Genomic DNA, 25,284 nt, shown 5'->3' on the forward strand with positions numbered 1-25,284 from the left:
TCTAAATGATCAGCCAAAGGCGTAACACCCAGTGTCTGCAAGCCAGAGTAAAAAAGTCAAAAGCTGTTCTGTTTTTTCCCTCTTTAATGGCCACGGTAGCAATGCCAACAACTTTTTTTAGAAATGTGGCTCTCGGATCAAAATTTAAGTGCTTTTGGAAGGATCTTTTCTAGGTCAGTCCAAGTCACATGCTTCTGGAAGTCACATGGTGCAGTTCAGTGACTCGTACTATGCAAGAGGTCAGATCAAATAATTGTCACTTTTTCCGCTACCCCGAAATTTAAAATCTATGAATGGGAACCAACTCATAGTGCCTGTAGGCTTTTTCCAAAATACAGATTCTGCAGTGATGTATGTGGCTTTGGTCACCAACTGGAGGAAATTATAGCAGAAATAAGAGATGCTCTGAAGAGGAAAAAACATCCCAAAATGTTAATGTTGACAAGAGATTCCAGCTCAGGGGGAAATTGATGGTCCGGTTTTGTTTGAACATGCTACTGTCACTTCCGTGCCTAATTGAGCTCGTCTCTGGTTGAACTTGCAGATGGCCAGTTACAGCCGACCATTTGCAGCTTTAATATGTCCGCGTAGGACACCGTCCTATCAGGTTGGCAGTCCCATACACAACGTTGGCATCCAAATGAGCTCTTCTCACGTGTTCTTTAGTGGTTTGCCGCTAGAGAACGAAGCTGGTTGTAGTATATCCCAAAAAAGGAACTGTTGGCCAGTATTTGCGATGATGATGCTAGACTATCAAGTCTAGGTCTAGGAGAGTTCGTAGAATCATAGAATCATGGAATGGTTTGGGTGGGAAGGGACCTTCAAAGCCCATCCAGTCCAACCCCCCTGCCAGGAGCAGGGGCATCTCCAACCAGATCAGGTTGCTCAGAGCCCCGGCCAACCTGGCCTGCAGTGTTTCCAGGGGTGGGGCATCCACCACCTCTCTGGGCAACCTGGGCCAGCGTTCTAATTCATCCTCGTTTAAAAAAAAAAGAGCCCCACAACTGTGTGTATAGTGAAGCCGTTCTCATTTCAGACTCCCAGGTCTGCCCCTGATGATAGGAATCGGTGGCGCAGGTATCTAATTTAGCTGTTTGGAACGATCAGGGAGAGAAGCAGCGTTGTGTAATTATGCTAGGAGAGCTTCAGTCAATCAAAGCGGTGCTCCGCTATTGTGTAATTATCTGATATTGGCATATATTTTAGTCTGCGTGTACTCTATACTTCTAGCCTTTTAAAAAAGAAATGATATCTTATTCTTCTTATTAAAGGTCAGGTTTTCTGTGCCCTCCTACTGGGCATGATTATGATGAATAACTTACTTATCTTAATCAGCCCTGAATTAAATATCTTCTGTCATTTCAGCATGAGGCAGCTTCCCAGCAGCTTTGCTTTCTGGTTTCTTATAGTTTTGAAGCGTGGAAATGCCTGTTGAGAAGCATTTGAACGTTAATTCTCCTCCTCTCTCTTTCAACGTTGCCTGCAAAGTCAGTTGCAAAACTAATTAGCTAACATTAATATATGCACTGCTCTAGGGGCTTAAAAACTTAATTTTCAGTGATGATGATGGAAGTGTCAAAGAAAATTGTTTGTTTGTTGACTTAGATGGTAATTAATGTAATTGTAGCTAAACGCTTTAAATCACTTATTTCTGGGACAATGTGTTTCATCTTTGTGGAATTAGTTTATTTTATAGGTTTGTTTCTTTGCCGATGCCCCTTTTTATTTTGGAGTAGGTAATTCCATTGACTTCTCCCCTTTCCCCCAAGGTCACCAAGTAACTAGAATGTAAAGCAAAGGTTCCCACACCAGAATATTTATGTTGCTTCGAAGTAATACGCGGTGATGCCTGAGCACCCATCATTGCTGGCTACGCAGACGTGCAGCTCCGTCTCACTGCTGGTGGCACCGCCACCAGGAAGCCCTCGGGAACCCCAGGAGCGTGGCGTCCCCTTCCCACGCTGGCTGTCACCAGCCTCCAAGTTGCAATTTTGGCAGATGTCAGTACAGGAGAGCTCGGGGGCAAGTCCTCCAGACAAGGTTTTGTAAGTCAGTCATGCCTGGAAGTAGGTAGTTGATAGTTCATGTGCATACGCAAATTTTATTTGCGCGCAAATGGGACAAGCCGCCTTCTGAATTAAAATGAAGCTCTTGGAGCAATCCAGGATGTGCAGGATGCCTGCCTACCGTTGCAGCCACTCTGCCCAGTCTGTTTTGGAATGGCAAGAGTGCTCTTCGTCCTGTGACTGTGTTCGGCAAGTGGACAAGTCGGAGCGGATACGCCTTGCTGGGGGAGCTTTGTTACCCTTAGCTTGGTCAATGGAACAAGACCTGTAGATATTTGATAGGATTGCATGTTTCATACATTGTGCAGAGCCTTGGAGGGTACATGTAACAGGACTGACACACTTTCATAACTTTGCAGAAATGATGCTACTGTTTCCTTCTCGCGCTCTGTTTAGTCTCAGTCGGGAGGGGATGACGAGGATTTCTGATTCCAAATCTTTACGCTCTGCGTGACAGAGGCGCGCACTTCAGCTTGATACAGGAAAATCCCAAATACTCTGTTCTGTCCCAATTTTTTTTTTTTAATTTTCCTAAATGTCTTAATGGTTTCAAAATAGAGGGAGATAGATTTAGATTAGATATTAGGAAGAAATTTTCTGTGCTGAGGGTGGTGAAACACTGGCACAGGTTGCCCAGAGAGGCGGTGGATGCCCCATCCCTGGAACCATTCCAGGCCAGGTTGGCCGGGGCTGTGAGCAACCTGATCTGGTTGGAGATGTCCCTGCTCCTGGCAGGGGGTTGGATTAGATGACCTTTGAAGGGTGCCTTCCAACCCAAACCATTCTATGATTCTATCTTCAGCAAAAGTAGCCTCTCCTGAGGATAGAACAACAAGCTATAGGTCCAGGAGGATCTGAATTTCAGAAATACGTTTTGAAGGATTTACAAATTTCCTGGGGAAAAAAAAACCCAAACTGGTAAGACTATTGCTCTTTTCTGGCTCCTCCTTTTAAAATTCATCTCCTTCAACTGTAGACTGGTGTAATGGTACCAGATGTCCCTGCTGATGGATCCTGCATCCCGACCTCTGGAAATATTTTACTGCCTTTCCTGTGGGATCCTCCTTGCTTTGCTTTTACTCTTCCTTAAAACAAAAGCTCATCCATGCTCGTTGTGCTCTTAGCACACCCATGGTTTTTTTCCTCCTTGAGTTTCTATTTTTTTCCTTCTCTCTGTTGAAATTTGAGATGAAATACTCGTGGTAAAACTTGACTTCATTACAAGTTCTTGATAGCGGTTTTGGTTCACTTTTTTCCAAGCCGTTCTTTATAAGGAACAAATAAAATGCAAAACATGCGACTTTCTTCTGGAAAAATCTACATCCTTTCATGGCTGAAAAATATCAGAGCCCCATCCCGAAAGGAACCGTAGCCCTATGCTCGTAAAAGAGGCTCTGGAGGGGGCAATTGCTGAGATGGATGGCAGCGGGATGGTTATACGGAGACCGGTGACTGCTTTATTATCGTGAATAAAATGTTCCGGCTTTTCTTGTCAGAAAACACAGCATAGGTTATATTAGTCAATTAACCTGCTAACCTGAAGAGCTGTTTTTCTTCTGCGGGAGAGCCTCCGCTACTGCACGGAGAGGTTTTCCTCAGTTCCTCCAGCGGTTTTTCCTCCCATCAGTAACGCACTCTTCATTTTGGGTTATCCATTACTCAGCACTTATGAACGGAAAGAATCGCTGGTGTGAAACGCTGCGTTTCTGCGCCGTTCGCTCCTGGGTCTGCACCTCTAGTCCTGGGCGCGATGAGATGAGCAACCTTGGTGGTCCCCCATCCTCCCTGCTTTTTTTCTCCTCCACTGTACACCGGCTGTTGAATTTGTTTATTGTCAGATTCTCTCGGTGTCTGGTTGCACCAAAACCTTCAGACATTTTTTCAACACTTCCCCTTCTGCGATTCCTTTAACTTGTGATTTTTTTTTTTTTTTTTTGGAAGGAATTCTTCTACTCACAGTAAGGGGAAAAAAAAAAATTATAAAAAAAAATCAATGCAAATGGATGTTGTGGAGGTTCTCACAGTTTGCAGTTCCTTTAATATTAAAGGGCAGCGCTGTGTTTGGTGTGTTCCGATACGCGCTTTTTGATGTGGTTTTATTGTAAGCCTGTCAAACGTTTTGCCTTTAAAATCCTCTTCAGGCCGAAGTGATTTAAAATATTCCCAGGCTGTCCTATTAGTTGTGTCATCTCGAAACCAAAGGTTTGCTGGAAAGAGTGCTGAGGTTCGTTATTTTAAATCTCAGAAAGGCAATCGTTAGGAGTGAGGGTAAGCCAGGTTCTGCAGTATCCTGATGTCAACTGCTGCTGGTTTCCAATGACGCGCTCAACGTCTTGGCTGGGGAAATGCCACAATTTCCCCCTTACAACATAAAATATTTAATTACAATCTTGACACAGCAAGCAAATATTGAAGGATATACACGTGCACAGGTTAAACATGCGCGGTGCATGCCTTGAGGGAAAGAGTGACATTTTAGTTACAGAACAGTTATTTCCCAAGTTTATTCTTCATTTGGGGGGGGGAATTGGTTTTCTGACATGACCTGTGCTACACCAGAAACTGATAGGAAAAGGATATTGTCCCTTAGGAATTTGCTGCTTTGGTTGCAGCTTGGACCTTTGGTTTTACCTGGTTTGGCCAATGTTGTGCTCAGAGAGACAACTGGCTTCGGGACAACCCCGAAAACGATGCTTTTCTGTGGCCAGCTCAGAAAACGAAGGCAAGAACATTGCTGTCAGCATTGCTTTTCCCACCTCTCGTGTTGTAGCACTCGGAGGCATCCCTGCCTCCGCAGCGCCGCTCGGGGTTTTGTTTCTTGAAGCTGCTATTGACTTCAGCAGGAGTCACGTTGCCAAATTGCACGTTTTCTTTCGCGAACTGAGCTTCCTTCGAAGCGCTAATAGCTTTCAGTTCGTAAGTCTCTTGGACATCTTCATCAGGACAGCTTGTTCTTGGATTTTAGAGCCATTAAACAAAGCGCTTTATGATAGCTGAAGGGGACAATTGCAGGAACAACAACCCAGCAATCTGTTTCGCACTTGCTTTAGTCTGCAATCTGCTGGTGTGCTTTAAATATTCGAAAACTCCTCGCCTTCTTTTACTCAAGCGTGAGTTACACACGAGTTTGCTTGCAAACGCATAGTACGGCTCCGTTTGTGTGAATTTGTTGGGTTTTTTTCCTTTGTGACAGTATCTACAATCTGCTGTGAGATGCTTTTTGGTTTTTTTTTGTTTGTTTGTGGTTTTGGTTTTTTGTTTTTTTCAGAAATTAAGGAAAACTTTGCCACTTGCATGGTGTGGCAGTGAAATTTAATTTTTTTTATTATTTTTATTGAACTGAGAAGCATACAGGCTTATCTACTGCTCCAAGCCTAGTTGCATCGTCCTTCGTGCTTTCCTGCCACCTTGCCTGAACCCCAGGCTTACTGAGACAGTCTTCCAGATTTCTACACACACAAAAAAAAAACCCCTAAAACTAAAAGATGCCTTGACAGAGAAAAGACCACAGAAGGTTTGTGAGTTGAGGCTAGTTTTGTCCAAACGAGTTGCACGCTGGATAGCAGCATCTTCCTTGCATCCCCCTCTGCTCTGCTGGCTGCGGGTTATCTGGGGCACGATGCGTTTTGTGGTGGTTTTTTTAGCACTTTTTGAGTGCTGTAAATGAGCACTTAGGGCTTGGAGTGTCAAATTGCCCGGAATTAAATGGGGAGACGTGGGTGGTGATGGTGGGAAGTATAGAGGGCATTGGGTGTGGCTCAACCGTGCTTAAAAATAAGAGTATAACCCATATTGCTGCAGTGAGTAGTCATGTTAAATGTGTATAGCAGCATACAAGTGGTTTAGGGGGTTCCTGCACTTAAGGATAATAAGGCTACTAGGTTGGTTTTTTTCTTACATGCCGTACAAAGTGGATGCCCCTTCCCTTATTAAACCGGGGCACCGATCACGTTGGACCCATTGCATCTGGGACTAAGGGCTACGGCTTCTGCGTCCACTTCCAGGTTGCGTAGCTTGCCGTTAGCGTTCAAGATTCGGCGCTGAAGCCAAAAAGAAGCGTGTCCACAGCTCAGCTAAAATTGAAATGATCTTTCCAGCCCAACTGTATAGGAAGTGTCTTTTGGTGTGTTAAAAAAGGGACCTGCGTCGTAACGCTTAAAGAGTACAATAAAAAGATGTCTTGTGGCAGGAAGGCTGGCAGAGATTTACCCGGGAAAATGTTTTCTGTTTTAAAAAAACATATTGCAACAAGGGCATACTTGCCACTTGATACATTTGCTGCGTTCAGAAAGGAACCAAACAATAAAAAAGCTGATTATTCAATAGACGCCTGACAGCATTTTGCTAGTGCTGTTATAAAAAATCTCAAGTTCCTTCTTACGGTAGTTACGTACTGCTGCTAGCTTGATTTTCCAATGGTTCCCACAAATCCCATGGAGTCCTGTCATGCCCCGGACAGGTGATGACAAACAGCTAGGATATCACAGCTTAAAAAGTAAATAACTGCTTTCTGAAGACTTAAGCAGATGCATTGTACCTCACACAGGAGTCAGGCTGGGACTGTGCGGTGCAGCTTTATTTGCAATAACTTGTTAAGTTGTAGTGATGTGAATATTTAAAATTATCTGTCGATACCATTAAGCCTGTTAAAACACCAGGAGGTTATTTTTCCATATTCATTTATATCCCTTTCTATTGGGTAAAACCTCTTAGATAGATATTTTTTTTTCCATCTTCGAGTTGGAACACAACGATAATAATATTTTTCTGTTTATTAAATTAGCAACTACTCCGTGAGATGCAACAGATGGCCAGTCGCCCCTTCGCCTCCATCAACGTTGCCTTAGAAACAGATGAAGAGCCGCCAGATCTCATTGGGGGAAGCATAAAGGTGAGAGCTGGTGCTTTAGGACGGTCCTTACCGCAATTCATCATGGATGCTTGTTTGCAAGTGTGATTAACGCCGTAATCCCAAATCCTCTGTTTGTTATATACCTGCACGAAACCCTAAGTCCGGGAGGGCCAACAGATATCGATTTAATTTGCTTTTATCCCTTCAGGTATGCATTTACAACTTTTGGGCTGCTTTAGGTAAAAGATACAGTTTGTAGGGTGCGAGATTTTGTATTTGCCTTGTTAGTTTTTATATCTTGTAATAGGGAAGAATGCAGCTTTACACGGTAGAACATTTGGCTGAAAATAGCTATAGGTGCTGCAAATAGAAGCCATTTTTCTGTCGGATCTGAAAGCAAACAGGAATATAATCGTGTCTGTGTACTGTAACGGTACGAACATATTTCTGATTATAAATATGGGTTCAAATACATCTTGTGATGGGCAAATAGGAGCGTGGAGAAATCATTGTCGTGCACCAAGTTATTTGCTGTGTTCCCTCCAAACCTTTAGTCCCAAGCTTGAATGATTCCTGTGATTGCCCCACATTTGAGCGCTTCGTGAATTAATTGTTACCTTTGCCTGAAATCGGGGATTATCGTCACTGTTTTGCAGAGGGGAACCTTGGAGTGTACTGAAAATAAAGTCAAATTTGCAGAGGCACCCAGTAATTTGGGGTAATGAGTGACTGGGCAGCTAAGCCTGCCTGTCTCTGGGACCACTCCTTGGAGGCTCTGAGTGGTTCTTCTCCCCACTGGCTTTCGTTTGACTCAAAATAATTCAATTTTTCTGAGTTTTTACAGTTTCTGTACTTGCATTATGAGGATGGTAGGCACTGGGAGTCATTAGCCGCTAATAGCTCGCGAAGGCTTTGAAATACATGCTTGTAAAATTGGATTGTCACTCTGCAAATTGGAACGAGCCTTTTTTCATTGCTTCATCGAAGAAACCGTGGGATATGTATGGATGTTCCCATCGGGCTGGAGGCGGATTTGAGAGGCTGTAGGCTGGCTGCTGATGTTTTTGGGTTACAGTCTGTATGTCTCGGGACTCTTCCCTTCCCCTCTTCCCATTTTCTGGAAGTAAGCTGATTAAGTGCACCTCATCTGTAGGATCAGACCAGAACAAAGCTGTCCTGAACTTTCTGATCTCTGACAAATTTGTCTACACTCATAAACCACAGAGGAGGTAGTAAACTTTGGCTCTCTTATGTTCTGATTAGTTTGTTATTTCTCCCCTTGTTCAGCTGGCAGTGCTTTTTCCTTTTTTATTTGTGCTTTGTTCTGCAATTTCTCCTCCATACCTCTCTGCTTTTTTCTTTTTTTTTTGCCTCAGTTGCTTCTTTGATTACAGGAGTGGTGAACTCTTCTCTTTTGAAGTGCTTCCAGTGCACTCTTTCCAGTGCACTGCAGCCAGGATTTCATCTTTCTCTTCCTGGCAGCTAAGCTTCCTTGCTTTCCCGTGTCTGCCGTCATCTTCCACATCTCACTTGCCTGACCTGCTCGAGTTACTCGGGAACGGATGAAGAAGCCGGTTTTAAGCGTGATAAGTAAGACTGTGGACAGATGTCCTTTCTTAGACCCAGAAATTGTTACCAACTGCTAATTGCCCTCTGTTCTGGTAACTCGTACAAATGTTTCTTAATCCACTTCAAGCATAAATGAGAGAGTCTGATTCAGGCAAACAGCACAAACCTTGTACCGTAGCCTGAAGCCAAGTGGGGAATGTGGACATGGATGGTTGTGCCAGCAGGTAACTTCATCTGCTGGAGGATCTGGGTGCAGAACAAGGATGCCTTTCCATGACAAGGAGGGTCACTGAATTTTGGGAGAAGGTTATGTAGGTTTTTTTTAATCATCTTGGAGAATTTGGAAAGAGGAAAAAAGTATCTATAAACATCTGGAGTGTTTCAGCAAAGTTCAAATCACGTGGAGAGGAGGCTCAGGAAGCTTGTGGGTTGTGAGCAACTTAGGGAATGACCCTTCTGAGATAGTCTGGCCTGTTGGATGCTGCACAGAAATGAATTTAAATAGAAGTGAAAAAGCAGTCTCTGTATCCATGGGGTCAGCTTCGGTTTTTCTCCTCATCCGTTTTGCACCTGCATGGGAAAAAAATCTCTTAGCAGGAGGGAGCTGCAGGAAGACGGAGTGGGACGATTCAGATTTGTAGAGCTGCATTTTTCTTTGGTTTTTGTGTCTTCTTTAATTATTAGCCAAGAAAAGAGGGAAGTGCGGCTACGTTGTTGGACTGTAAGCTGTTCTCCAGTTGCTCTGCCATTCGCTGTGTCAAAATTTGAGACCCTTCCTTTTAATGCGAGAAATGCAGACTCTCGTTATCATAAACGCATTGACGTTTTTCTTTCCCCGTGTGAATCAAAGCCTTTGGTTAATAACGAGTTTATTGGAGGGTTACAAAGGAGAAGTGGAAAATGGGACGTCTTGTCTGCAAGAGATTTATTTCCTTTTCCATTGTGCTTGGCCAATTGGCAGCCAGTGTCAAGCCAGTTCCATCCTAAGCTAATGTTTTCCAGCTGGACGGTATTAGAACCGTGTTTTCAATTAGTATTTTTCCTGGGGTGCTTAGAAGTAATAGAAAGTGATTTACCTGCAGGGAAACTATTCATATTACAGTCTGCAGCTAGGCAACACGTAACTAGCTGCTTTGGTTTATTTCCCACTCAACAAATACCCGCTGGATCACAAATCTACCACTAAATTTGCTGAGTTATTACAAAATCCGTTGGCTTTTCTCGGCAGCTTTTTGTGCGTTTGGAGATGCTGCGTATCGCAATTTTTTTCTAAGAGTATTTAACATCCCTAGGCATCTGGGACTCATCCAAGTGTCTAAACTGGTATTACCGTAACTCAGGCTTTTTTAGGTCTTGTTATCTAATTAGTCTAAGTCCTGTAGCCCTATGCAGCCATTCTTAGAAGAAGCTTTCCCGAAGGAATTTGGAAAGTTTATAATTTTGACATTGATTTCCAGGTATCTTGAAGCTGGTAAAGGCATGAAGCTAAGGCTTGTCGATTCTTGGGAAAAACACGTAGACGGCGTAGCAAGGAAGCGCTTAGCTTGAGCAAAACACCTAGAGGATCAACAAGAAAATTGTTACATTAGAAAAATTTATCCTTAAGTTGGAAAAAAATCGTCTTGGAAGCTTTTAGAGGATTTGAAACACGCTCTTGTAAAACGGAGCGTTTGCCTAGTAGAGCTGGTCCGTAGAGCAGCCTTTGCTGTGCTGCGTTTAGGGATCCGACGTGCGAAGCCAGTGCTAAGAGGTGAATATTTTTGTATCCGTGATGCTGTCCACATCTGTAGTTGCCTGCATGGAGTGAGAGAAGTTTTTGGTGAGCAAAACCCTTGTGACGTTCATTTAGCGTGTTCTGTACCTTCATGCCGACGTGCATTTAATTCTGCTGCGTTAAGCTTCTGAGGGCAAAATAGCTTCACTGCAAATCTTTAATCAGACATCAGCTCGACCAAGCTGGCTGATTCCTTAAAAATAGCAGAAAAATTGATGGAAAACAGCATCTCGCTCTAGTAATTAGTTTGCTTTGTTATGGAAGAAAGTGCTGTTGAGTGGTTTAAAGGCTGCCAGAAGGTCCCATCTGTTCAAGAAGTACAGAGATGAAGTGGTGGGCTGATTTAGGAGCGGGCAAGGGATACCACAGGTTGATATTTTCAGTCTGCTTATATTTCGCATCTGAGTGGTGCCCTTGTGAAATTCCTTTTCCATTGCAATGAAGTTGCAACCATCGGTAAGGAGGTGAGAAGTCAGAAGTGCTGTGCCGGAGGGCAATGGGCTTGGGGAAGCTGCAGGGGTGCTGGGATGCTGCGGTGAGGAGTGATTTGAAATGAAGCGTCGTCCAGCTCCGTCGCTTCTACGGGACAACTTTGTCTTAATTTTCACGTGTAGCTCTGAGCCCTGCTAAGTCGGGCTGTGTCATGCAATGAGAGCAGTTCAGTGAAGAACAGCTTAGGGCCGAGGAACTGATCATTTTTAGGGCTGTTATCCTATTCTGGTTGTCACTCTGGTGACTCATTTCCCCCTTTAGTTCACATTTTACTGACCCATCATTAGTCCATCAAATTTATTGTGTGACCCCTTCCCAACCCACTTCGCTGCCAATGGGCCGGGTTAACGTAAGCGCGGTGAGCACGCCGTGCCACCGAGGTGAGGCTGGGAGTCCTCATGCAGGCAGGCAGATTTGGAAGGATGGCAGGCTTGAGCTGTGATAGACAAAAATAGAAATAAAATAAAAGTAGAAATGACCAGGCTATCGAGAGGGAAGCGGAACAGGTTGGGGTTTTTCAGAGATGGTATAAATAAGCTGAAAGAGAGAGTCGCTCATTATCCTTAAAAGGATGATGGTTGGAAGAAGGGGATGAAATTGAGAAGGGAAAACATAAACTGAATAATCTTAATCTGATGTGGCAGTTGCTGGAGATGGCTCACACGCAGCCTTCCAGGCCGGAAAGGCTGGGTTTGTTTCGCTTCATCTGTCTGACGCGGGCTGCTCGGGACGTGCGCTTGCCTTTCGAAAGGCAATTTGATTTCTAATGTATTATTTCTGGGCTTTCTAGCATTTGCTGGTTCTGGGAGCTTTTCCTCGCACTAACGCTAAGGCGTTGGAAGCGTGTCAGCGCGTAGCTGTCTCCTCTCATCGTTAGCAAAAGCATTTCTGCTCATTAGGCTCGGTCCCTGTGCGCGCGAGCGGATAGCAGGAGCCCTCCCGTTGCATCGGGATGACGAGGGACATGCGACGAGAAGCGACGTATATTGTATTTTATATTTGGTGGTAATTCTGCCCGTTCTGGCTCACTTTCTAATCCATGGAGAAGTGTTTGACCCCTTGGAAGGAGCACCGTGCCAGACGGAGTTGCCGGTGGTAGGAAGGGAGCGTTACCTGGGCAGCCGAGGTGCGTAAAACAAATTAGCTGCTCTGGAATTGCATGTGGTCCAGCTGTGATCCCTACTGCGAAAGCAACAACGAAAATACCTGATAAAACCTTCACCTAATGAATTATTTCCGGTTAACTAGTGCTGAGTACCTTGTTTTGATTTCTGCTGCAAAATTAGGGACTTGGGGGAAACTTTTGCCGCGTCCATAATATCATATGGAATAGAAATATTTGGAAGGGAGCTATCATGAAATCAACAGGGAGCCTGCCTTGTATTTAGGGAATATTTGGCTGATAATTGAGGTTTAACTAGTTTTAGATTTGAAGACCTAAGTTTTGCAGCAGGGTGGACCCTGATTTTAGCTGATAAGGAGGAGGTTGCTGGAGGGAGAGGAAGGAGCGCGAAGCTTCCCACAGGAGATGGTTTTTCTAAGCCCTTTTTTCCCCTCTGGTGCAGTGTCTCTTCTGACTGAAGTACTAATAACACCAGCAGCTTCTCAGAAACGCTATCAGGGACCTGTTTGCATTCCTTTGTGCCAAGTACTTGTTTTGTGTGCCTTGTGTTTGCAGTCTTCATCCAACTCTCCTATTTCAATGCTTTTTTTACTGATACTTTTTCATGTGCCAAAGCCACCCAAGTGGTCAAAAAGAACCAGAATTGTCCTGTCTCTTCACCCATACAAAATCAAAATAAATATCCACTGTGGACCATGTATATTTTGCCCAGATTTGCCACCCTCCATCCGTCCCATCCCCTCCCCAGGGCATCAGCAGGGAATTGAAAAAGACGGGCGAGCGTTGGCTTACGTGAGCGGCGATGCTCAAAGCTGTGACATGAGATTTTTGTCGTTTCAGGGTGACTGCTTTTGAAATACAAACTTGCCTAGCGAAATCCTTTCTTTCACCGAGGCCTGGTGTCTGTGTTTTGCTGGATTGACAACGTGCATTTTAAAATAGAAAGCAGTGTGGGAGCAAACTCAGTGCCCCGTGAGGCCGGTTTGCGTGTGTGCTCCCAGTTAACGGTAACTCAGGTTGCTCACGTCTGTATTTTCCATTTCAGACCGTTACCATTCATCTAAGGGCTTGGATACGGTTTTTATTTAGTTCCTCACATACAGGACCCCAACGTTGGGACCAAGTCACGAGCAATGCGTTCCCCAGCCCATGTCAGTTCCAAGGTAGATATCAGGGACAAGGTAAATGTAAATTGTTAATCTAGGCTCGTTTACTGCAAATTAATGCTAAAAGTTCATTCATCTCTGTCTTAGAGGACATACATATTACCCTGAGAATATGATTTTTAAAACTTAATGCTCTATTTTTTATAGAAAATTGCTTGTAACTTATTTTAAAAATGTTCAGTCAGCTTTTAATGGCACAATTTAAAAACTTGCAAATGGAATTTGACCCTTTTTCTAGAGAGTGCAATCATCTGAAGAAGTGGAATCAAATAATAAAGTTGAACTGTTTCAGTAATGTTCTTCTTCCCTTCTCCCCCATCATCAGATTTTTCCTTTATTTGAATTTCCTTACTGGAAATTGAAAACCATGTAAGTGTTATTTGATCAAGCCACAGAAATATGTTTTCTTGTTAAGGAAAAAAAATTCTCTACAGTATTTTTTTAATACATTTTGAAAAGCAGTATGCCTGCAGTGTATTACAGAACCTAAATAAAATTGATGCTGTGTTTTTTAAATTGCACAAAGTATTTATTGTTCTAGCCATTAGTTTTATGTGACAGATTATTAACCTTTAGAATTTGTCGAATATAAGCAGCGTAAATAGAAATAATGAGAGGAAATTAAAAAAAAGAAACGTTTAGGTTGAACATCACGCAGTTCAGCTTGATTTAGCTGTGAAATTGTCTCCCAAGGGAGCTCGTGGTGCACTCCACACCTGGGTCACCTAAAAATAGCCTGAAGTCCAGGAAAATCCCGTTTTTGTGTAGAAAATCCTGCTGGAGAAGGCAGACTAATTAGATGACCCAATAGATCTCGTACTGCTTTAAACATCTTTGACATTTACATTTATTCCTAGTTGTGAGGACTTTTCTCAACATTTCCGTTGAATGGTGGTCTTCGTCCACCCGCTCCAGCAACGGGGCTCTGCTCTCCCCGCTGCGTCCCCATCCCAGTGTGAGACTCCGCTGTCCAGGCGCCGCGCGTAGCAGTCGTCGAGTGTCTGAGGGATGCACCTGATTTGCATAGATTTGAATAATGTCTACTTTATTGTGCCGTTGAGCCTTCAGTAAAAAGGAATTGCTTCTATAATTTAACAATGGCTTTATCAAAACACGCTAAATGGAAGTCTCTGGCAGAGGCTGGTTTTAACCATCTGATGCAAGGTGTTACGAAGTTTGGAGATCTGCGTATTTTATGGTTTTTTTTAAGTGGGCCGTTAAAAGCCACCTGTCAGACTGAAGCACGAGCATTTAGAATGACCTGATCTCTGGTTCCCAAGTCTGCTCCAAGCTTTCTTGCAGAAAAGCAACTTGGATCCACAACAGGAGTGCTCAGAAGCCACGGAGGAGGTGCTGCAGAGATGGGGAAGGAAAGGAGACGTCAGGTCTTCTTAAGACTCCCCATGAAAATTCAACTTGATGAAACCAACCAGCTTCTCCTTAGCTGCTTTGCACCATGGTAGCACCTGCACAGAATCATAGAATGGTTAGAGTTGGAAGGGACCTTCAAGGGTCATCCAGACCAGCCCCCCTGCAAGGAGCAGGGACATCTCCAACCAGATCAGGTTGCTGTAGTCAAAACACTCTCATGTCAAAACATGAGCAGGCTCACGTCAAGGTCAACTTGCAATCAGGATAGCCCTTAAATCTTAAATTGCTGGTTGAATTACCCATGTGTTTCCTCCCTGGCTGCAGAATACGGTCCCCGGGCTCCACCGCCGGCTTGCTCCGTGTCTCGCAGAGGGCACGGTGTGCCCTTCACTCCCACTTGACCTCTTGCTTGCATCAAATTCATAATGCCCGTCACTCGGCATGTGAGTCATTTCATCAGGCTGCGCGTTTGTCTCTTGGCCTGGCGAGCGCGCGCCTGGAGATGAGATGCAGTGTGAGTCACAGTTCAAAAAGCAGGTGCCTGAACTGCTGCTGTCAAAAAATAAATTTGCAGGACTTGATTCTTCATGCTGGTTTTTTGCTGTTATTAACTGCAGCGTGTCGCAGGAGAACGGCTGGTTTTGATGGACAATAGGCCGTTTTTTCCCCTTTTGGATTTAAGATTGAGATTAGCTGCAGCAAGATGATCTTGTGCTTAATGTGTTCCTTCCAAATTAGCTTGCAACTGCCTGACAGATTTTGGATGCATCATTATCGGAAGTCTGCCTCCTTGTTTTGCATAGTTCATAGAAACAAAGTTCCCCATGCAGTGAAATTTTAACAATTTTTTACCAACGTTCAGCTTTTCTAAGCAGGTTGACAAGGGAAGGAGGGAGGCTCAGAGGTATGTCTTCTGCTCTCAGCTCTCTCTGGTACATCAGATAGATTAAAAATTCCTGTGGCGCTGAGGATCAGACTCATCTCCATGAAATAACACTGAATTTTAGGTGTTTGTGTGGCTGGGATCTGCTGTCACTCGCTGAGGGACAGCACTGGCTGCCTCTTCGGGGCTCTTTCAGCACCGGTGACACCTGAGTAGGAGCTCCTCATGGTTCAGAGTGGGATCAGGAAGGCAGAGAGGAGAAAGACATGTGACCTTGAGGAGCTAAATAAAAATCCCATGGAAAGGGAAAGATGGTGCCCACAGGGATTCATAATGAGGGTTCCTGCTGCACGCTCAGAGTTTGTGAGTTGGAAAGGGCAGAGGAGGAGAAAAGGTCCTTTTTGGGGCTGAGAGATGAGATCAATTACCCTCAAAGTTCCTTCAGCTCTGTGACTGAGAGCTGTATAATGAACCTCAATTCCTTACCATTTTATGATGTGCAGGAGGATCGAGGTGGGTTTGAATCCATTACAGAGGCCCTGTCAAGGCCTGAAATGCCTCTCAGGTCACCCGTGGTCCAGAGCAGCAGACGAGGCGGAGAGGGAGTGCTGGGAGAGCTGGAGAAGGAGTGTTTGTGTTCAGAGAAGGAATTCAGAGCGTTGCTCATTCAGATGAGCCAAACAAAGGCCGAGATGTACAGCAGGGTAAAGGCCAGGGAGGGGGTTAAGGCACAGAAGATGGATGAATAAAGTTAGGTGAGAGCTGAGGTTAGAAGAAGGTTTCTGGAGCAGAGTGCCTCTGGAAAGGTCTTGCAGAGGTGATGGCACAGGCTGAAGGTCTAACTGCTTTTAAAGCAGAGCAGTGCACTTTTATGTGCAGTCACCTGCATTAGCGAGGGGCTGGGTGCCATGACTGCGAGGAGTATTTTCCAGCTCTCCGTTCTATATATTGACGGGAGGATGATGAGTGTGCTGCTGAGCATCGCCATGACATTACGAAGCATGTTGATGTCGAGTTGCACTGAACACGTTACCCTGGGGAAGGGAGAGAGTTGTGGAGGCATTTTCATTAGAATCGCAGCATGGTTTGGGTTGGAAGGGACCGTCAAAGCCCACCCAGTCCAATCCCTCTGACAGGAGCAGGGACATCTCCAACCAGATCAGGTTGCTCAGAGCCCCGGCCAACCTGGCCTGGAATGTTTCCAGGGATGGGGCATCCACCACCTCTTTGGGCAACTTGGGCCAGGTCTCCACCACCCTGAGTGTAAAAAATTTCTTCCTTATGTCCAGTCTGAATCTACCCTCTTTTAGTTTAAAACCATTACGCTTTGTCGTATCGCAACAGGCCTTACGAAGAAGCCTATACCATGTTCCTTGTAGACTCCCTTTAGCTACTGGAAGGCTGCTCTAAGGTCTCCCCGGAGCCTCCTCTTCTCCAGGCTGAACAGCCCCAGCTCTCTCAGCCTGGCCTCCCAGGAGAAGTGCTCCAGCCCTCTCATCATCTTTGTGGCCATTAATCCCATAGGTGTTAAAAGCAAATACATTAAAATAGATTAGAAAAAATATTTTTATCTTGACTTGTTCGGTTGCTCCTTCATCCTTCTCTTCCCCCACCTCCTTCTCTACTTGGTCTTTGCTCCTCATTCTACTCAACACTGAGGATGAGCACGAGTGCTCGCTGTAACACCCGAGCACGGCGTTCCAACCTCTGGGATTGGGCAGAACTGTTCTATTAACAGTGGAATAAGTAAGGTGCTTTGCTTTCCTCAACCGAAAATAAATTGTCCTCGGTGCGTGCCCCCACTCACAGCCAGAAGTCCGTGGGCTGCATTTCTGCAGTTGCCTTCTCTGCGCTCTCCCCCTTACCTCCGGTAACCGAGTCGCCCGTGGGATATAGCGCCAGGGTGTGCTTGGTTGCTTTGTGGGAAAAGCATTATTTGGAGTTGGATCTCTTTGTTGGGGGCGGGGAGGAGATGAAGAAATCTGCAGCCATAAAGCAGGCGGACAGCAGCGTACGATGTTACGGTCTGTAGAATGTGCATTTATCTACCTTGCACAGCCTAACAAATTGTTGTTGCAATCATTACGGTAAATATGAGATATGAAAACAGTTTAAAGTTTCATTTTGCTTGCTGTCATCTCTTTTTTTTTCCTTTTATTGAGCAGCAGTAATTTAATAGCATTGTTTGACTCCTGATCATTTTTTTCAGCCTCGCGTCGTATTGAGTTTCTGTTGGACGTTTAAGTACAGTAGTACAATTTTCCTCCTAATGGAAAAAGCAATAATTATTTCATTAATACCAGGGTAGAATTTGTCCATACTAAACAAGAAATCAGAAAGCACTGAGCGTGTTGGGTAAAATATTGTTTCTCAGCTTTTTTTGCTTATGTGGAACAAAAGAAGATGCTCTCTAATAGCTGCACTTGCATCCTCGTTTACTGTTGCACCGTCTCCCAATGACGCTGGTCGCCTATAATTGTGTGTGAGCTCAGGGCCCAGCTCGGGTAAGAATATATTTTAGTTTCTGGGCTGTGCTGTTGCATTTTGTCTTTCTCCTGACACATTGAAATTAGCTGTGGATCACTCAAATAAAATCTTTACGGAAGTGCAGCGGGAAGGTGATGTTGGAAGACACTGGGGGTCAGCAAGGGATCCAGTTCCCTGCTCTTCTAGGGTGGGAGAAAGCTGGCTGCCCATTATATCTCCGTAGTTATCGATTCATATTTTATCTGAAAACTTTATTTCATGCCCATGTTTGTGATGTAAGTGTGAAATATTCGTGTTCGAAGTAAACAGGCTTCACTAATGCGTGTTAAGAGTAGTCCATCTCGGGGTACGACAGGTCACTGGAACCAGATCCAGGATCACAAACTGGTCCTCTGCTTTGCTAAAACCTCTGCTTTTCCATTTAAAAAAGGACAGTACCACCCAGTAGACTTTCTAAAGCACTTTCAGCTCCCAAAGCAAGCAGAACGTGGTCCAGATGGGTCTTGAAGACCGCTGGAAAATGAAGACAACCCCTTGGGAAAGAACAGAAGTGAAAGACAAAATTGGGGGAACGCAGCTTAAAGCAAACAATGGTGAAACAAAGCATGGTTTGGGGATAAATGTTCTTTACCGTGTTACTGCGTACAGTGCTGTGAAGGTTGTCATGCGGAGTTAAACTCTGGAAATGAAAGTTGAGCTTCCAAATCGCAGCAGGCTGATGTGCCGATATTTGTGATGCGCCGCAGCTGGGCTCGAAGGGAAAAAAAAAACCTCAGTCCTGTTGTTTTGCTAAGCTGCTCCTTTGTTAGTGGATTTAGGGAGAAATACAAACCTTGCGCAGTGCTTGACTTTTTAATAGCTAGATTTTTATTAAGTAAATGTGGTCTTTTGCGCTGACTGGGGTTTTGATTGTTACTAACGTTGGTTTTCACTTTGCTAGCTATGTGCTGGAAGTTTGCCAGGCGCAGAAGCGTGGTTCGTGCCCTGAAGCTTGTATGATCAGAGAGAGACGACGCTGGGGGAAGAGGGAGGGTGTACCACCCCGTATAACATTTGTTTTTTCCTCTTCCTTCCCTCGCTGCAGACTGTGCCCAAGCCAATCGCGCTGGAGCCCTGCTTTGGGAACAAAGCAGCCGTTCTCTCGGTATTTGTGAGATTGCCTCGTGGACTTGGGGGTATACCACCACCAGGACAGTCAGGTGAGGAATATCCTCGTCTCTGCTGGGTTGGTATTAACTCCGTGCCCCTTCTCCAACCTTACAGAGTCACCTTACGATTTCAGACTTCATCCAGTAGTAGCTGCTGTATCCTCACGGCAGCAGAGGACGTGCTCGGGTTATTTTCACCTAGCTAGCTTGTGCCCTGCTAGCTTCCCACCTGAGGGTTGATTCAATTTCTTGGCTCAGTTGACGGATGAACATTTGATACTTGGATTACACTTTAATTTGTGGCTGGGGAAAAAGAGACATCTGGTACAGATACTTTCCTAAGTAACTACTGTGAGCCTAACTTGTGTCCCAGTATATTCCCCTTCATTCCCAGCTCCATTTGTACAGAGACATCAGTCCTTTCAAAGCATCCATGCCCTCCTCTCGGCAGCTGCGGACAAAGCCATTTTCTCCATTCAGCTTAAGTTTTCCCTGTTCCCAGCCCTTTCTCCCTTAAACGTGCTTGCAGGGCACCAAGACACAATCTCCTGGGCAGTTTGTGGGTTTCTCCAGTGCCCGGTGAGCGTGCTGCAGCAGAGCATTAACAGAAGAGTATCGGCTGGGTTTGAGATGGGGTGGTTTGGCTGTGGGCTGTACCCAACTCAGTCCCAGTTGGCCAACGGTGGTTTGACTGTGGATGCGCTGGGAGGTTACAGAGATGATGGATGTCCGGGAAGTGCAGTGGAACCTCCATGCATGTGTGCTTTCAGGATTCATTCTCGCACATCTACTGGTGTAGAAGACACCTTCCTTTAATATTATGGGTTTCACGGCCACTTATTTCCAGCTTTTTCTACTACAGTAGCTTTCAATAAAACATGCAGTATTTAAAAGCTTATTTCAGAATAGCCGCTAGAGTTTAATCTCTTAAGCCAAAATGCTTTTCTAGTTTGCTTTTTTTAAAAAAAACTCAAAGAATTATATTCATTTTGTGGCTTGGAGGGTTTTTCCCAGCTGTGGCAGAAGGATTTGTTTCCGTGACTATTTTCTTCCGTGACTGTTTTGTCTTGTTGCCTCCAGGTCTCGCAGTGGCCAGCGCACTGGTGGACATTTCACAACAGATGCCAATTGCCTACAAAGAGAAATCGGGTGCGATACGAAATCGGAAACAGCAGCCCCCTGCACAGCCAGGAACCTGTATTTGATGCATGGACATCAGAAACTGTATAAGGTTTTAAACAAAATGGAAAAGTAATACCTAGGAGGAGGAGAAGGATTTCCAAGTTGTGTCACGAGAGACTAGAAGCACTCAGAAAAACACAACTTCCTTGAACCCAACTTTTTCTCTCATCTACGTGATAGTTGGCTTGATTTGACAACTGCTCCACTTAAGTTTTACTGACATGTGGCTTCAGATTGCTCCTTTGTTTTCTTTGAGTTGAAAGTAAAATGATTTTATTGCAGGTCCAGTAACATCCGATCGCCGCCATTCACGGTCAGTGTAAATAGAACAGTAGTCCGATATGAATGACACTCAGGTTTATACATGGAAAGTGCTTTGTAGTTCCTGTATTTATCAAACTGTACAAAAAGAACAAGATGCAGTGTTTACAGGTGTCAGCTCTCAACACATAAACACTACTATTAATCTTCAAAGCATCTTCATCCTTTGTTTTCATTTAATATTATATGTTTATTCCCTCATTATTTAAGTGGAACTCTCTTCCAGAAATAGCATTTTCGTAGTCATCGTGGTCCAGGACGTCAGGAACGCGAAGGCTGGGATGGTTTAAAGGCTGATGTCGCATGTTGCTCACACCGCGTGCAATACCTGGAGGAGTTGAACGTTGCTTTTGAAGGACTTAGTGTTTACATAGTCTTAACCTGCTTGGAGTACACCACACACAAGTGCCTAGACTTGAACAGATCTAGGGAGTGAGGAGACTGCTACACACATTTCTTTCTAACATAATTCTATTTCTTTTAAATATGTGTCTACACACACATACATATAGTCACCCAAGGCAATCTGTGTTCTTTGTAATATATCACGTCCAGTCAGGGGAAAATGACATTTTCCTGACCAACAAACCACTCAACCAGATGGAAATATCTAGAGGGAAAGTGGAGTTTCAATATCTCACAAGAAAACTTTTGGTTTCACCAGCGCTTTTAATAGAAGCAATTTGTGTTCCAGGTCAGATACATTATATTTCTTCTGATTTTCTCTCCCCATTTGGCCTCTTTCCCTCTCCCTTCCCTCCTGCCATTCTTCTGGACGAGAGCTGAGCTGTGCCGGGGCTTAGAGGCATCACTCCTCAGCAGTAGGATTTGCTCCATCTCCTTACAGGGGGTAAAAAGCAACACTCCGGGTGCTAGATCATTTGAGGATGAAGTGAAACTTCAAAGAAAAAGCAAGCAGAGCAGCTTTGGCCACAGGTTTGAGTTCTGCGTGATCAGTTACAGGTATTTCCCGTTGGGGTTGAACTCTCTTAGATGTTGAAGAAGGTGACTCATTGGTGAAAGGAAGGGACTCGCGAGCAGCAAAGAGAAGGCTTGGAATTTAGGGGAATGTATCAGACCGTCTGAAGTACTCTGACTGGTTGGGGTTGTGTTTTGAGGCTTATGGTGTTTTGAGGACGTAACCCGTCAGGCTGCGCGTGCTGGTGCCCGCTGTCCCCCTTGGTTCTGGAATGCGGCGCGGTGCCGGGGCCAGGCAAAGTGGTGATGTTGAAGCCGGTAGGCAGGTGGTACGGGAAGGTGCCAAACAAGGCATGTGATCGTTGCTTAATCACAGTGTGGTTTCATTCAGGTCACTGGTTTCTGATGAGGACATCTAGTCTTCATGGAACGGAGAAGTCGCAAATCGAGGGGAGCGAAGGAAAGTGCTCTTGAATCTTCTGGCCAGGTAGCACCCTTTTCCAAAATGAAACCCAAGTAACTGTGTCTTTTTTTTTTTTTTGTGCACGTTTTGATGATCAGTCACATATCAGCCACTCGTTTTGGGTTTTTTTTGTTTTTTAACCATATGTTTTGAAGAAGCTCTTTGGAGTGCAGCGGCATCACAATAAAGACATGAATTGCTGTGCGTGTCCCAACGGCGGTGATGGGGGACAGCCTCCTGGTTTAAAGACCGCGGTGGATTATAATTCTGATTTAATGCGTCGTTTAACAAATACAACAGGACTGCAGAAAAAATATTGAGGGGAAAAAATGCATTTTATATATATGTGTGTGTGTGTTTGTGTGTATGTGTGTGTATATATATATAAAATGCATCTCTTTCTAAACTAGAAATTTAAATGTCCTCTGGGGAAAAGAAATTATGGGAGGGAAAGGGTTGAGCTTTGCCTTTTAGAATGAAGGGGTTTAGGCAATTGAAGTTTTAGCCGATGCACAGATTACCTCAGACAGATTCATCTCCTGGAAATATTTTCTAACTTCCTATGTGTGTAGGGCTAACCTGAACTAGAGCAATTATACTGGACTAAAATCCCTCCCCTGTTATTACTTAATGAGTTTTCCATCGTGATGCGCATCCTCATGTCCAGAGATGTCTTCTTGCTTCTCCAAGACTTTTTTGGGGAGGAAAACTGCCAACCCAAATTGAGAAAGCTCTTGTGCTTTAGTCTCGATATTCAGGACAGTGCTTAAGCAGGTGCTTAAAGTTGTTGCTTAGGTTTTCCTGAACAGCTTTCGGCCTGGAGGGGTGATGTGTTTTTACATCAACAAAAAGATATAAATGTTTTTTTCCGCCCCTAGAGAGCTGGGTTGTCTGATCTCAAAAGCTTATGGTAGAGCGTGCCCAGAGGCGTAGCCACCAAGTTAGGTGTCGGAGATTGGAAGGACGAGCAAAAAAGGATCAAACTTTTGAGATTTAGCAGAACCAAAAAATGTAAATAGAGGAATGAGACTTATTTATATAAATAAAATGAAACGGCTCCTTTAGGATGTAGCTCTGCTCTGCATCTTATCTCCATACTGATGAGGGAAAAAGAGAACTCTCATACATAAATCTGCTGCAAACAGTTTCATCCCAACCTGAAGGTAAAATAGAGACGAAGGTGGGAATGGATGGGGGGAAGAAGAGTTGCTGGTGGTTTATCACCAGACCAATATCAAAAGTGAAGGATTTGTGGGTTTCTTTCTTTTGGAGGTGAGGGTGGGGGGGAAAAAGCAACGTGATTTCATGGGAGAATCTGTAAATACATGAAAAATAACACACCGATTTTGCACTTGTACATAAACTATACTGTAGCGTGCAGAACATGGAGAGATTTAATGTGTATATAAACCAGAAAAAAAAATATTGAATGTATTTTTGATGCATTTTAAACGATGTATGAGTTTTGTCTTAATAACTTCTTCATATGACGAGTATCCGATAACTTTCCAGAGCTTTAAAGAAACATCAAATTATAATTGTGGTGTCTTGCAGTATAAAGCAGGGAGGCATAACTTGACTTTTATGTGTTCAAACGCATTTCACTTAAATGTATAAGCCAAGTAAGACAGGGCTCTTCCATTTGAAAGAGGGAAAAACCCAACGCTTGAAGACAGGCACTAAACGGACTTAAAGCAGTCGTTACTTGAAGGATTAAGTCAGCAGTTTAAGGCTCTGTCATTAAGATTCTGCCAGTGATTTCCATTCAAAATCACTATTTTCAAGCGTTTATTACTGGCTGAAATTCAGCATGCAAGGTCTCAACCCTCCGAACGCTTTTATTCTTTGAGAGTAGCTTTTAAAAAAAAAAAATGAACAAAAAATCAGAAATGTTGTAGCCGTTTTATTCTAGAAAACAACGGTGCCATTGGATCTCCAAATAACCTCCATTTTTTTTTTTAGTTCACCTTTTTCCGTTCTTTTTAGCCCAGAATTTTCTCTGGACTGTTGTAGCATGAGTAGTGACAGGAGACCCTGCCACGGTGTGGATGTCGAATACGGGAAGATTCATGGGACACCACTTTTGAGTTACTGCCACTCTCCCCGGGCTTAAGACACGCTGTATTGAAATTGCCAAAATGAAGCTGTACGCGATGGGGTGATGCCTGTGAGTGGCGTAAAGTCGTAGCCCGTAACGTACCAAAATTTGATGGTGTGGCGCCGTAAAAGCGCGACAGCCCCGTAACCTGCGGAAAATCCAGCGCAACAAAGACGAGGGTGATCCTCCATCCTTAACAGCTCCCATGTTAGCGGCCGCTTTTTCGTCTCCGCAAGACCCCCAGTTAGAACCAGTAAAACCCTTTTCCCTCCAAAGAGGGATTTCCCGGCACTGAGCTTACAGGAAAGCCGAGAACGGAGCCTCCGTGCCAGGAGCGACTTTTAAACTCATCCATCCGACTCGCAGCGAGCTGCGGACGTCTCTTCTTTTCCCATTTTCATCTTCATTTGGGAATGCCCCAGGGGAAGGGGAGGGAGGGGGCTTGGGGTTTCGGATGAGCTAAGCTGCAAGAGCAGGTTGGGAGAGAGATTTGTGCATCTTCCATTTAAACCACGCACACGCGAGCGTTTGGGGACGTGGGAGCCAAGGGAAGGGAGGGCTAGGTGTGCGTTTCTCATTTTTGGAAGCAGTCTTGGCAATTTTAGTCAAATTCACGCTCTTTCTGTTGATAGCTGCTTGAATTAGATGAGTTTCCCACGGTAGGAATGCTGCCGTGATGTGCATATGCTGGTTTTTTTCTGCTTCGGAATCGGGTTTTGTTCAGTTTATCACTTTGTTCTAACACTACACATCGACTGTTTTTGTGCGTCTTCCAGGTACTGTAGTTCTTTAGACATTTCCTCTACGTTTATCCTTGACTCCACAAACCTCACTAGAAGAAAGAAGGAAAAAAAAAAAAAAAAAAAAAGTTGTGGAGGAGTGTAACATATGTCAGTCCATTTTTTTTTTTAAAAAAAAAAAAAGCAAAAAGAAAATAAGAGTTTTCTATTACTCTGAAATTTGTGCGCAATAAATGTTCTTTACACTAGGATCCTTTAATTAATTGTATTCTGGATTTTTTTTTCTTTGTTCTGTAATTATTTACGATTCTTATCTGTGTTCAGACTTGAGCGTAGTTTGTTAATATGTATAATTCAGCAGTTATTGCATTCATGTGTAAATATGAGCGAGTATTGTAAACTATTTCATTGCTGGGGTTTGTGGGTGTTATACATACACACATTTAGGACTGCAGTTTTTGGTATAATTTTTTGTATTGTAAAATAACAGCTAATTTAAAGCCGGAACGAGAAAATTATTGGGAGATCTGTGCATTTTAAATACAAATGTGAAGTACATGTATATAAATAAAAGGTAAATAATGCAAATCTTTCCTCTGAAATAAAAAGTAGATGATCTGGTTAAAATTTT

At 44.0% G+C, this 25,284-nt stretch overlaps 1 protein-coding gene across 2 annotated transcripts in view; it reads left to right on the forward strand.

The window, feature by feature from the left end:
- The window catches only part of ATRN (attractin), a 149,095-nt gene extending 123,811 nt beyond the window's left edge, over positions 1-25,284 (forward strand). For both annotated transcript variants that reach the window (XM_086746152.1, XM_086746153.1), the window contains exons 27-29: positions 6,850-6,957; positions 18,868-18,982; positions 20,012-25,284. In XM_086746152.1, the coding sequence (XP_086602278.1) occupies positions 6,850-6,957; positions 18,868-18,982; positions 20,012-20,136 (348 nt within the window). In that variant the 3' untranslated portion in view covers positions 20,137-25,284. The remainder of the gene's footprint in view (positions 1-6,849; positions 6,958-18,867; positions 18,983-20,011) is intronic.

Source organism: Chlamydotis macqueenii, chromosome 4 (assembly GCF_036417535.1).
Source record: "Chlamydotis macqueenii isolate bChlMac1 chromosome 4, bChlMac1.mat, whole genome shotgun sequence".
Lineage (NCBI taxonomy): Eukaryota > Metazoa > Chordata > Aves > Otidiformes > Otididae > Chlamydotis > Chlamydotis macqueenii.